Raw genomic sequence first — 15,039 nt, forward strand, 5'->3', positions numbered from 1 at the left:
ACAACAATTGATTGGTGATAGCCTATCAGCCCAATCGATGTCAGACCCTACTATTCACTACTTCAAGTTTAGCAATCGATTGGTAACAACTAATCGATTTCAGACCATTTTGTTCGCAATTTTGTGCTCAGCAATTGATTGGTGACTTTCACTAATCGATTGGTATATGAAGACTTGATTTTTGAATGTGATTTTTCAGCTCAGAAAAATGTAAAATCGCACTGTCAATCACATTCTTCATGGATAATGCGAAAAACTCGATTTATATGTTAAATCCTAACCTATCCATGCTACATTTGATGAATATGCATCAATTTCGCTCATCTAAATGGAATCAAATGTAAAATCGATGTATATTTTTAAATCGTCAAAAATAATCATTACGCCTTAAAGATAACGATAAAACAACCATAAGCTCTGATATCAATTGTTAGAAACAATATGATACATTCAAATTTAATCAATAATGCATTTAAGTATCTAGTTATCAATCATCAAATTAAAAGTTGAAAACCAAAACAACGCCTAACCAAAGGATTGATCTGAATCGAGATCCAATGTCATTGCTTCTTACTCGTCAGAGTTCCTACAAGCGCGGAATGATCTTTTGTAGGGATGGGTAGCAACCAAGGTTCATTCTCAATGGAGAAAAGAGGATGAAGAAGCTAAAGTCAAGATGGCCAAATCAATTTGACCTTCCTCCTTTTATATCTTGGCCCATCCTGGCATCCTGCAGAGTCCATCCACATAAAACCTCATAATTCGTTAACAGTTCATTAATGTTAACGAACTGGGTTATTGGATTTATACATTTAATCCATGTCCATTTATATAAACTTCCTTAATGCTATAAATATTAAATCATTTAATTGAGATTTAATTTCCTTAATAACAACTAGTCATATGTCTTAATCAAGTGTAATCCCACTTTATAAAGATTCAAGTCATCCATATAACTTAATCCTTCATATGATTCTCATAATAATAATGGAATAAAGATAATTTTAGAATAAAGCATAAAATAGATTGCTCTTTCAATAATTAAATGAAGGATGCTCTTTTAATTTTTGTTAAAATTCTATTAGTCTCTATCAATGTTAAGATGGAATTAAAATAGAATGATGTGTGTTTTAGGAACTGAGTGACTCATTCTAATGGAAAATTTTTCTCCACCTCCATGGTAGTTAAATGATATGTCATTTTAATATTAAAATGAAGAGAAGTTAATTGAGTGAATAAGTATGTCAGGCCGGTTAAGTAGGATTGGTCGAATAACTGCCACTTAGTTTGTTTAGTTAGTTAGTTGGGTTGGACAAGCTAACTAGGTACGTTGGTAAGATCAAGGTAGGTGAGTAGAGTAGATTCAAATTTACTAGGATCTGCTCAGACAAAGAACATTGTTTGGTAATTTATCACCTGCCACTTAGTTTGTTTAGTTAGTTAGTTGGGTTGGACAAGCTAACTAACGTTGGTAAGATCAAGGTAGGTGAGTAGAGTAGATTCAAATTTACTAGGATCTGCTCAGACAAAGAACATTGTTTGGTAATTTATCACCAACTTGATCACACTGAAAAAAAGTGAGATTAACATCCACACAAGCTAACGATTTCTATAGCAGAACTTAAGTTGTCCATATTTGTTCATAAATAGCACTGAGAATGAGAAAACAAATGAAATGAGTGACTTGTATGAATTCGCTGACAAATTGTGTTGAAGTAACAATCTACTTAGTGATCACAAGCAAACGAAACAAGCATTTTGGAAAACAATAGTAAAGGCCTTTGTTGAGTAAGCATACTTGACTATCTGTGCCTGCGTCTTTTTGGACCATCTTCGGCGTACGATTCCCAGATATTGTGGTCGAGTTGGCTAAGATCGGGAAGTTCCGCAATGGCCAGTAAGTATTGTGTTAGTCTCAACAGCTCCTGATCATTGCTTCGATTCAGATGGGCTTTCCTGAAAGGTTTAATGGTGAGACCGTTCTGGGGGTTCATCACAAAGTTCCTTCGTAGATCGTCGAACATTATTGTATTTGTTGAACTATAAAACTGCAAGTCCCACCGGGAAAGCAAGTCAGAATTAGTGAGATAAGTATAACTAGTAAGCTAAGTAATAGGATATATATGATCTTATTGCGAAACCTCAGGAAATTGAGCCCAGATCAGGCCAAGTGGTTTGCAATCGAACATCCCACGAGAATCAGATTGCACTGTGATCATGGCCATGTGATCCAAAAGAGCAGTGATTTTATAGCTGGGATTATTCAGAACCCCTAGCTGCCCCATCTTCAACTCCACCCATTTCATGCTGTAGAAAGAATCGAAAGAAGGAAGCTATACGAGTAATAATTTTTATGCAATGAAAGGAATGCATGGTGGAATGGAAAAGTAGGATAGCTCACCCAGTCGCTGACCATATCATGATGTCATACTCTGCATAAACAGCAGAGAGGAATTCATGAAGATCTGCACATGTAGTTCATCTCACGATCACCAATTAACAACAACGACGACAAAAAAAAACTTTTACAATGAATGATGAACATGAAAATCTTACAAGGCCGCATCAACTCGTGTGGATTTTCAGCTGCAGACTTGTGATCAAATAGAGTATAATCAATATCTAAAACAAGCAGCTTCTTTCCTTGGCGACAAGGATTCAAAAGTTTGATCTGACAGAAGTGATCAACACGAAATTTTTTCACATCAGCATCATGGTGACAAAATAATATTCAAAAGTAATAGATTTTTTTTATTCATGAGAGCTGCACAAAATGGCTTTGCAAATAAATCTAGATGTCACGAAAATATTCCTAATAAATGCACTTAATTCATAAAAAAATTGACACAACAAAGTTAAGGAGGTATTTTACCACAGGTGTAGATCATAACTTCATCATCCCAAATTCTAGATTAAAAGATAGCTATCAACCAAAATAAACTTCAAATGCTTTTCTCTTATCAACTTGTTTTAAGTCTTACAAAATGATTATTGAGACTCTATGCAATTATTAGAGAACCAGCTATACTACCTCAATGAGTCATCATTATCATCATCAAGCTCCCAACTATTTATAAGGTTGTCAACATGATCTTATCCCACTATTAGCATTAAGATGCATGTTCAGGATTAAGCTTTACTTTAATCAAGAGGACCTTCAATCTTTTTCATCTGGATTTGGGCCCACTATTGGAGGGTTTATGATGCATCGCTAACTAACGAGAACTAATTATTTCTTCAATTTTGTTAAATAATTGTACTAGTAAAAGCATCGGATTCAGTTAGATAGCTAGAGCAAGCAAAATGCAAGAACTAGCATCAGTATTATAATTCTTCCTGAAGCACATCAAAAGTCTCTATAACTCGTAGGTGAATACAGTACAAAGGGTGAATGCATATATGCCCTTTCGAAACAATTTCTCCTGCAAATCAAATAATACATAAACTATTTTTCCATATAAATCTTTATACATGTCATTAACATCAGTTAAACCTGGTCAATGATGTTTTGCCAAAATAATATAACTACAATGCTTTTATTATAATCTTCAAATTAATTTAATTTAATTTTTTCCTTCTCTCCATCTGATTCCATCTTGGATTTTATTTACTTATGATTACCTTCCATAATCAGATTTCCTCGCAAAATATAGAACAGAAATAATAGATATAAGAAAAATGATTATGAAATATCATCAATTATTTAATTTAAATATAGTGAACAGATTTTGTACGAATTATGTGCACTTTACCAGCTACAAAAACAAAAAAAAAAAACAAAGCAATAGTAGTATGAACCTAACAAGAAATGACCAACCTTATACTGGGAAATCCTTCGCAACAATTTCTGCTTATTCACAAATTTATCCTTTATGTCTATGACTTCATCTTGCCCAAGCTCAAAATCATCTATTATCTCTGGCGAATCCACTTGGTCCACGATAATTTCATCTTCAATAGTACTGTAAGGTTGTGTCAGCACAACTGCAGGGTTCTATATATACTATGATACACATCTTACAGTGAATCCAAAGTAAAGCTCAAGGATTTTAAATAAAACACAGAATTAATAAAAATAGTACATCAAAGACTAGCATAATGGAACATATAACATTTTCTGAAGTCTAAATTAGCCTTGATCAGAAACATCAACTCAGTATTTATTGGTCAAATGAAGGATGCTGATTGTTTTACAATATTTCTTTTTCTTGCTGATGATTTTGAACACAAATAAGATATGAACTATGTCATCTAGTGTAGCATTTATAAACTGCTGTCATGGGCATACATATAGCTTCCAAGGAAAAATAGCATGCAATAAACATGAATCATGCTGTTAGAAAACGCATTAAGCTGTTGTCAACAGAATCACCACATAATAAATGAGCAGTATGTAGGCACATATGCAAATGCACATTGATTAATTAACAAAATTATTTAAGACTTATTTTCATGCATAAAAAACTTGTATAATTATTTAGATGTCAACCAAAAGAAATAAAACAAAAATAATAATCTGAAGCCAGAACTGACAACAAAATTCAGATAAGATGCAAGTTTCTAAAACAAACACTGATAGGCAAAAGATACGTCATTAATACAGAATCATTGCTACAGCATTAATAGTATTTGAAAATTTCAAATTTTCTTATCAAATTTTAATAGTATAATCACCATTAAATTTCATGTAATCATCAAATTCCTCATTTGTATGAAGTTGTGGTTCAAAAAAAATTCTTAACGGTTCAGCTTGATTCTTGTTTGAAATGGCTCACATTCCAGCATTTATAACTAATCAACTAATTAACATAAACTAGAAAAGTTGCTTCTACATAATCATTGCTAAAGAGAGAAAGTTGACTAGAACTAGCAACTAGCTTGGTCTCACACAGCTAATGAAGATTAAAGTAGATTCAGTGATGCAATACCTATCATAGTTATGAATCTTGAATATTTTTGTTTACAATTTATAGTTATTAATATTAAAATGTGTCAAACTATTAAGTACTAATATTGTTTAAATATTCTAATTCTTATATATAGAAATCTCAAAATAATTATATGATATCATATAATTTATTCAGTACAAAATTAATACCTATTGGCTATTACAATTAACAAATACAGTGACCAGAACAAGAAGTGCACTTACATAGCTGCATAAGTAAATGCAGCGGCTAGGATATTGCATTCTGCATATAGTCCCAAAATGTGATTTGCTGCATGATGGTTGGCAACTTAGATATACTAAAACAAGATTGACTACAACTTAGATAAGGGCCACATTAGGATTACTCTATGCTAGACTCATCACTAACTGATTGAAATCCAAATCATATCCAAGTTACTATCAATCTATCATTTGAACCAACTTTTGCAAATTACAAACAAAAAGCACTATATGGATTGCTTATGCTGATAAACAAACAAATGCATTATGTTATAAACTGTTCAGGTCGATATGTAGATTTTTTAAATAAAAATTTGGATTTCCTAAGTTGACAAATTTAGTGTGCAATTGATTAAAGCTACAGTTTGCATTGGTCACTTAAGTTGTTTAATTTGAAGAGTGGCCTGATATTCCCGATGATTTCAGTTGCTCTCTGCATCCCTTAGAGTTCCAATCAGCAAACAAAAATAAAAACAAAAAAATATATTATTTGTATTTACCCACTCACCCAAGAAGAGACTAGTTTATATAAATATCTAGTCAGCAACCAGGATATATTGATAAAAATTCTATTCATAGAATAGAGAATGAAAGATTGAGATAGAGAAAAGGTTTTGTAGATTGTAATGTGCCCCTTAGGATAAAAAGGATTTTTTGTAACACTATGGCATGATACAATATACTTTAATCAAAGTGTTAGGTTTATAGCAAGATTTTCAGGAAATAGCTGGTTGACCTATTGCATAGTATATATGCAGTATGTGGAGAACAATATATGCAAGGAATGTATTAAAAATGATTAAAATATTTATATCGATATAAATGACTAACATATACCCAACAATATTTACTAATCAATCAATGAGATTCATAATTCCACTCAAAAAAATTTATATGTCAATTATACAACATAGAAGACATAATATAGCAACATAGAATCAAACATATTTATTAGAAACATGCATATAATTAATAGCTTCAATGTTTATCACCTTAAAAACAAATACTTAGTTAACACCAAGTTATGAAAACTAAATTTTAGTGTTTCACAATTACATATTAATCTTCTTTAGTAGAAAAGAATCACCATAAATGTCCTTATTGAGTTCTTGTTTATCAAATGAACCAAAGTGGTATCTTTCCCTTCTCACTACATAAGTAGTCTGTCTAACCCGCATGATTGCCTAGCCTGCCTAGCACTTGAATCACCTAAAGTAATTGCATGTCATATATGTGATGTGGTCCACTGTTTAAAATGCTTAGTCAAGTACATATAGGTTGCTGTTTAAAATGCTAGTTATTAGGATGCAACGCAAAAGGAAAAAAATAAAACAACAAAAATGAGAATGCTAAAAGGTGATATTTATGGTCATCAGAAAAGATAAAGCAATAAAACCCTAATATTCAAAAGCAAGTTAATGCAACATGAGAAGGAATAGATATGTTAAAAGGCAATCGATCAATTACATAAGTAGATGAGTTGGATCAATTATGGGAGAGTATGGGGTAAGGCGAGACAAAATAAAATTTTAGTTAATGTAATAAAAAATAAATTAATTTATTTGAATAATTCTATGGATATAGCCTTGCTGTGGCCGACATATATAGTTGGAACTAACACGGCTTGAAGAAGATGATGATTTGTTGAACTCCCTTCCATTATTGGACTTCCGCTCTATTTAACTTAATGACAACCAAAATTCAATTGATAATCATTGAACCTTGATGTAACCATACATTGGCGTTCACTATAGCATCATCAAAGCTCATCAAACCATTAGTACATATTATCAAACTTGGGTTGGAAATCATTGTTTAAGGGGCATGTTATGAAAGGGCACACACTTAAAATATAGCATTTAGCAAAGGATGCACCTCATTCCTAAAATACCCCTATGATTCTCGAGCACCTTTAAAACTTTTAAAAATATTTTGATGACCTTCAAGTGGTGAAAATGAACAAATAACAACATGAATTAATTTCTGAGAGCATGACGAATCCAATGATGGTCTTAATTTATAATTTTGACCACTAAAAGACTATTAAGATATTTTGGCCAAATCATATTGATGGCTTTCAGTGATCCAAAGAAAAAAGAAAATGCATGAATGGTCTCTTAAGACCCATAAACACAATGATGGCCTCATATTATCAATTTAACCATCGGACCATTGCTGGACCCATAAGGTATTTTGGCTAAATCACCATGATAACCTTTGAATAGTTAAAAAAAATAAAGTAAGGACATGAATGGACTTGTGCAGGCATCATGAATAACATAGTGGTCTTATATTACCATTTTTACCATCAGAAGACCATTCAGGTATTTTGGCTAGAACACTTAAAGCACTCAATAGTTAGGTATGAATAAATTCCTAGGAGGACTATGGACGCAATAATGGTCTCGTATTGTTATTTTGACCATCATAAAATCATTAATATATTGTGTATATGAAAGTCATCAAGGTCATTTGGTTTTGATACACCAAATCACCTTAATGGTTTTTTCAGTGGTGAAAATAATAATATAAGAGCATTATTGCATTTCTGATGCTTCTACAAGTTCATTCATACTTTTGTTTTTTTTATTCGATATTCTACCACCATTACATCCATGATGCTATAAAAAACTATTCATGCTCTTAATTTTTTATTTTGACCACTAAAAGGCTAGTAAGGTGTTTTGGTCAAAACCACCTTTTAGTGGTCAAAATGACAAAATAAAATGACCATTGGATTCATCATGCTGTTAGAAATTAATTCATAGTCTTATTGATTTTGGCTACTGCAAGGTTATTAAAATAGTTTTGAAAAGTTTTAGAAGCATTTGGATGATTATATGAGTATCTTTGGACAAAGAGTGTCTCTTGGTAAATCTAAAAGTACGATGTGTACTTATGTAATTACCAAATATCAGGTGTGCCCTTTGGTAAAAGCCATTATTTAGGTTCTAAATGGTTGTGTAAACCAACCCAATTACCATCATTGTTTAAACTCTTGTCAAGATTAAGTGAGGTCAATATGAATTTTACAGACTTAAGTGTAATAGGTAGGAACTTAGTCGTACATATATAGATGTACATGTAAAACGACAACTAGGGAATGCCCAATACTTTTCCCCTGATCAATATGGTATCAAAGCTGTGATGATCTTCTCCATCCGGACTGCTCTATGCAATCCACTTCACACAATCTCCTCTCAGCAAAATGTTCTCCTAGTGATCTATTTTTGTTATCCCCAGCGTACGATAAGCATGAACAACAGATCTACGTGTAATATGGACTATGATATACAACACTCTTCTTCTTGGTTGAACCACCTGTTATGGTTCAAATTATAACAAATACAAAAGTTTACTAGCCTTTGAGTCTAGCTTAGACCTTAGTTTGGGAAACAATTAAAAAATATTGAGTGGAAAGAGTTTGGTCAAGTTGGGCTATGATTTTGGCTTTAGTACAATTGTACTGCCTCAAAATTAGTTGAGTTAGATTTGGCCGAGTCACAGGAAATTCACCCAAGATGAGTCAAGGTGGGGTTACACTTTATAGCTTTAGTTAAATCACTTTGGGGTTGTGGAATGCAGTGGAGCAAGGTTAACTCACCGTCTTCCATCTAAGAATTACTCACCATCTTCTATTCCTATCAGTCCTTACCCCCTTATTTTTAAATTCACAAATGGAGAATAATATCTTTATGCCTTTTAAGATCTGACTGCATTTCCATGGGCTTGTTGTGACTGAGACTAAAGTTCCAACCAAACTATCCAATAGTCCTTAGTTTAGTTCTCCACTTTAGCAAGTAGCTATTTTTGTTCCCAAAATTAGTTTCAGAAGTTCAACCTTTTCATTTTAGAATTGCTCTGAATTAATTGGAATTTCAAAAGTTGATTAGCCTTCTTCATTGGTTTATCTTTTATGACAGCACTCAAGTGTTCCTTTGTTTGACAACTTTAACTTAGTTTAAACAATGGGTAATTTACAATCATCTACAGTTCGCTCTCTTGAATGTTGCAGATTAACCCGGCATCATGTTGTCCTGGAAAAAAAAACAAATTTCAAACTTTATCAATTGTATCTGTTTTGCTTCTCATGCTATTCCTTGGCAGTTGCTATAATATCAAATGCATATAGGAAGTTTGGAAAGTCATCTTGCGCATTACATCATTTCCATACTCCAGAAAACTCTACTATTGATTCGTTATGGTAAAGGAAGGCTCCACAAGCTAACAACTATATCCAGGATTATATATAAAGATAGTTTAATTCATACTATTTACCGACATGACATATGGGAAGGAGGACGAACCCTATCATGGTCATCTTGACGCCGGGTTTCAGATTGAGCTGCGAGATGATGAGGGAGTCATCGCCAAGTTTGGCGGCGAGCTTGGGGTATAGGAGCTTTTGGCGCTTGGGCAGGACGGTGGTCACTTCGCAGATGCGGCGCTTGAGCTCCGCCACGCTATCGTCGCCGCACACCCTCACGGTATACTCCTTCCCACTCCACTTCACCGCCAGCGTAATCTCCTCCGTCGCCAAAGCCGACTCGCCTCCCTCCATTCCGACGGCAGAGCTCGTCGCCGCCTCCGCTGTGGAAGCGGAGGACGCCATGGTCAATCACTCGATCGGCCTTCATCCCTCCGATTACTTATACTAGGTCTTTGTCACGTGTCTTGTGCGTGTCTAGCGAACGGAAACAAAAACCAGGATTTTGATAAATCCGATAAAATTTCTTCACTTTCATTGAATAATAATACAGAATATATAAAGGAAACAAATTTAAATATTTATTAATTATAATTTTATAAATAAATTTTTTATTAATTTAAAGAAAATTTTAATTTTCTATTTTTTTAGTAATTTATAAATTTTTTATATTCGAATAAAAATTTTAATAGTAATAAGTAAATTTACAACTTTTATCTTGTGATAAGTAAAAAAAATTTTAAACTCTTGACAAATTTCACCTTTTTACTGAAATGATAGTTGTGAAAATGAACCAATAAGTTTGATCCTTCTCAAATTAAAATCCCACACTTTTCTTTGTCGTGAGTAAAAACTTAGTTAGTCTAATCAAGTCAAATTATGTACAAATTTATTTATTTACTTATCTAGATTATCAACCTTATTTGTTAAAATTCTTTTCAAACTTAGTCGAATTTAAGCTTGTTCATGAATTCTTGTTCAAGTTTTAAATCGAGCTCAACTATCAATATTGTTATTCTTATAAAAAATTTTATCTATTTATGAAATCTATATTAATATTTATTTTTAATATATTATGAATACTAATTTGGAAATAATAAAAAAAATTATAAAATTATTCACAGATATTTTTCATATATATTATGGCACTAGGATAGAATATCAATTATCTTACAAATAATATTAATTTTCATTTTTAGATTGTGAATATTGAAAATAATCTTTTGAAACTTATTAATTCAGAAGAATATTAAGAAATAGAGAAAAAAAATAAACGATACGATCAAAAATATTATTAATCTAAAAAATTCTCCTAACGTCAACTAAATATTTATTTAAATAAACTCAAATTTTTAAAATACAAAGAAAAGAAAAAAATTCTAACAAAATGAAAAAAATTTAAAGTCTAAATAGACTCAAAATCCTAAAATATAAAAGATAAAATAATTAAAAATAACAAAATCTTCGAAACCTACGCTTCTACTAGTAAATCAAGATCAATGTAACCAATGTTAAAACCAATGGAATCAAAATATCTCCACAAAAGTATGATATTGTCCACTTTGGACCTAAGCTCTCATGACTTTGTTCTTGAGCTCTCCCCAAAAGGCCTCATTCTAATAGAAATACTTTCCATCCTTTTAACCCCATGATCTTTTTCATGTATTTTAGATGTGGGACTATGTTTGCACCCTTGCAACCCAACAATCCCCCCCTCAAACAAAGGACCATAGGCCCCCCTCAACGTCGTTTTTGATGTCTGAATCCTCGACCCACCAGGACTTTTTGTCCCTCGGTCCACCCGACCTACTAGGACTTCCCACCTAGCCGCAGCTAGGACTTTTTGTCCCTCGGTCCACCCGACCTACTAGGACTTCTCACCTAGCCGCAGCTAGGACTTTTTGTCCTTCGGTCCACCCGACCTACTAGGACTTCCCACCTAGTCGCAACTAGGACTTTTTGCCCCTCGGTCCACCCGACCTACTAGGACTTCTCATCTGGTGTCTGGTCCTCTGATTCAAACACGGGAGCACTCACTTCTTTTGTTTAAGGTTCAAACCACATGGTTAGATCTGGATCATGGCTCATCCGGCGGTTAGTTCGGTGAAGAGTGAGACACCATTTGTTAGAATCGATGAAATCAAAATATCTCCACAATGGTATGATATTGTCCACTTTGGGCCTAAGCCCTCATGACTTTGTTCTTGGGCTCTCCCCAAAAGGCTTCATTTCAATGGAGATACTTTCCATCCTTTTAATCTCATGATCTTTTCCATGTACTTTAGATGTGGGACTATGTTTGCACCCTTACAACCCAACAACCAAAGCTTCCTTTAAACCTAAGCCCTCGTGATTTTATTTTTGGGTTCTACTCAAAATGTCTTATACCAATGAAGATATCTTCTATCTTATAAATTCATGATTTTCTCTATATATTTTCAAAGTAGGACTTATGATTGTAATCCACTTGTTGCTAATTCATGAAATCGATGAAAAACTCTAACTTTATTGTTATAGAAAATGACAAAACAGTTATGACTCTGATACCACTTGTTGAGAAATTATTTTCCTAACCTCATGAATTCTAAAACATGTATAAACTTGTATAAAGGAAAATAAAATAACAAGAGATCTAGTTACGTAGAAATCTATAGCAAAAATAAATACAAAAGGAAGATAATGAACTTGATTGCAGCGAAAAAGTCATTGTCCTTTTTGTGCCATGCATCCATGAATCCATAAATCCTGCGGAAGAAGAAAGAGAGCAAGGGGTTGATCTTTCGGAAGAATTAGAGTGATGACATCATAATCTCTCCTCTGATGGGGAGCAAATAGAATCCTTAATCCAATGGGGATCATGTCTATATATATACAACCTAATTTGTTATCAACTCATTAATAATAATAGTTTGGGTTAGTGCGAACAGTGCATAGTGCGTCGTAGATAGGAATAAACTCGTAGATGTCTAATTAACTACCGAGGCATTTTTCCATTGCATCATAGCCCTGTATCTCGTGTATTTAATTAACACATTATAGTCTAGGAATTTCTATTGAGTAGTATATAATAACAACAACGAGAATAATAATGAATCAATAGTAAAGGATAATATTTTCCAAATTTATCATATTTGTTGCTGCCATTATAGTTATTACCATTATTTATCATATTTAATCTTTTCATTTATTATTTGAACAACTAGTATAAATAAACCCTCAGCTGGGTACAACCTGCTGGTACCATATTCCAGCATAGATTCTCTACATCCCTCTTCATCTTTCTTTTCTCTAGAAATCCAACAGTAGCGAGCCTTCTTCATCTCTCGTTATTCTCCTCCCAACGCTGGCCTCAGCAAGAGCAAGAGCTCTAGCCATCGACACCCACAATCCAACAACAACAACTCTTTCCTCCTCCTTCTCCACCAATCCGGCTGGTAACCTATTTTTCTAGCATAACGACCTCCTTTTTTTTCCCGCAAGCAATCGTCTTCGCCGCCAGACTCAATTATTCGATGTCACATTATCTTAAAAGTAAAGTTCATAACAATGTCAAATTTATCGCATCGTTGGTCATACGGATAATCTGTTGGAAATTTGAATGAAAATAAAATGTGATGGAAGGAGGAAGCTCCTTTGTGAATGAGATTATAGTCTCACATTGAAAGTTTCAAGGCATAGTTATTGGTTTATATTGTGTCACAAGCATTAATGTTGTGAACAAATGTATGGGGAGAAACTCTCTTTTACGTGTGGGTGTGCAGGGGGTGCAAATCCAAGGTCCGGATTGTACTAAACCAAGAGCGACTCGTGTGCGAGCACGACTTGCACAAGTCGAATGTTGAACCGGTCAGAGCAAAATTTGTTCAAGCTAACGAACCAACATTTTATCACTTGAAAATATTTTCTTTTTGCTCAAATGATAGGTATGCAACTAATGCATGAACGTATAGAGCAAAGTGGAAAATCAGAAAAAGCTAAGTGAATCCACCTGCAACCCTATCTTTCTTTCTCTCTGTCAAGTTTTTCTATCGGTTTGACAAAATCCCGTGATAGCGTTCGGGTACTATCTCAATTCACTGCGATCTGTCTGTGCTTGTGGTCAGCGTGGTTCTGTCGTTGTATCTTGGGAAACAGATGTTCGTCGTGACTTCTAAGCATCGTCGGAGGGGACGAATCTATTTTAAAGAAACTGAGTTGAACGTAAGCCTCGACATCATCCTTTCCCGCCACTCGGCACTTGGCCACTCGGCCACTCGACACTCGGCAACTCGACTCTCGGCAGTCAGCAACTAGGCCACTCGACCCTCTCGGCAATCGGTGACTCGGCCATTCAGTTGACTCAGCACTGGTGATCGGGAAAACACCAACCCTTGTTGGTAGCTTGCAATTATCAGTTCAAGTCATCTCTACAAGATAAGTTGAATTGCCTTGTAATTTTAATTCAGCAAAGAATTAATCTCTCTGGCAAAGATTGTCTAGCATAATCATTAATTATCTTAAAAGATTTGATATATTGATATTCAATGTCCAAAAAGATTTGACTCAAATTTTATTGATAGTATTATTGTTTGTGGCCACTCTTGATAAATCATCATAATTTTCATCTACTGAATGATATATTGATACTAGAGCAACTCATCACGTAACACTAGCCTATAACATTCTTGCAAAAGTAATAATGTATCATGGTTCAGATCCGGTGCAAGTAAACGATGGCTTAGGTTTGCATATTGCCAATCTTGAAAACACATTCATTCAGTTATCTAATCAAACTTTTCACATGCGCAATATCTTTTATGTTCCATCTATTATAAAAAAATTTACTTTCTATTCGTCAATTTTATCTTCATAATAATATCTTTTTTAAATTTTATCATAATCATTATTTTATCAAAGGAACGGATACTACTTTATTTTATGGTAGAATAAAAAATGGTCTCTATTTTTTTCAAAGTTCCTCTCGATCAAAATCTTTATTAGTGAATGCACAATAAACCATCTTTTATTTTCTATAGCTAGCTATTTGGTTCTTTGATCTAGGATTGATTATATAGTAAGGTTTTCTTAATTCCTTCATTCCTACTGTTTATATAAATTTATAATTTGTTAGCATCTCTGTCATAACTGCACTGCTGCTATTTCTTAAATTTGTCCTTTAGAAGCAATTCCTCTGCTATGTTATTACTGCATGTATTAATCCAGTCTACTTTTAGTGATTTTCTTAATTATATTGCATGCCTTTTCTTAATTGTGCTGCCTTTTCTTAAATTTCAACGACCAATTAATTTATACTGCTGCATGTTTTGCATTAACTACATGCGCTAATCTAGTTTTAGTTTTGTAATTGCACTGATGCTATGCATCAACTACGTGCACTAATCTTAGTTTTGCAAGTGAACTGGTGTCTGTCTTTTCTATAATTTAAATAGTGAGCACATTAATTTATAATGTTGCATGCATGCATACATCTATTTATTTATTTTTTAATCAAATACTAATTTCTATTAATTTCAAAAGGATATTCAATATATAAATTTTTTTTATCGATCATCAAAATAAATTAAAAAAGTACTCATATTGAAATCACTAATAATCGACTTCCACAATTGACTTATGCTGTAGAACGTCATGCCATTTGGGTATGAATCGTGGACCGCCATAT

General features: G+C 33.4%; 1 protein-coding gene across 1 annotated transcript; it reads right to left on the reverse strand.

Moving 5' to 3' along the window:
- Positions 1-1,578: 1,578 nt before the first annotated feature.
- LOC141846530 (ubiquitin-like domain-containing CTD phosphatase) lies at positions 1,579-9,782 on the reverse strand. The gene is made up of 6 exons (XM_074734573.1): positions 9,478-9,782; positions 3,818-3,962; positions 2,557-2,671; positions 2,402-2,465; positions 2,142-2,307; positions 1,579-2,048 (listed from the first exon to the last, which is right to left on the reverse strand). Exons 1-6 carry the CDS (start codon positions 9,780-9,782, stop codon positions 1,803-1,805), a joined length of 1,041 nt encoding a protein of 346 aa, XP_074590674.1. The 3' UTR covers positions 1,579-1,802.
- Positions 9,783-15,039: the final 5,257 nt, after the last annotated feature.

Source organism: Curcuma longa, chromosome 15 (genome assembly GCF_044706935.1).
Source record: "Curcuma longa cultivar G26 ecotype Majalengka, Jawa Barat chromosome 15, ITB_CL_G26_1.1, whole genome shotgun sequence".
NCBI classification, from domain to species: domain Eukaryota; kingdom Viridiplantae; phylum Streptophyta; class Magnoliopsida; order Zingiberales; family Zingiberaceae; genus Curcuma; species Curcuma longa.

Coding starts and splice junctions, on each gene's coding strand:
- LOC141846530 (XM_074734573.1), bottom strand. CDS start 9,782: ATGGCGTCCTCCGCTTCCACAGCGGAGGCGGCGACGAGCTCTGCCGTC. Junction 2,466..2,556: donor ACACGAGTTGATGCGGCCTT/GTAAGATTTTCA, acceptor CTACATGTGCAG/ATCTTCATGAATTCCTCTCT. Junction 2,308..2,401: donor ATGATATGGTCAGCGACTGG/GTGAGCTATCCT, acceptor TTCTTTCTACAG/CATGAAATGGGTGGAGTTGA.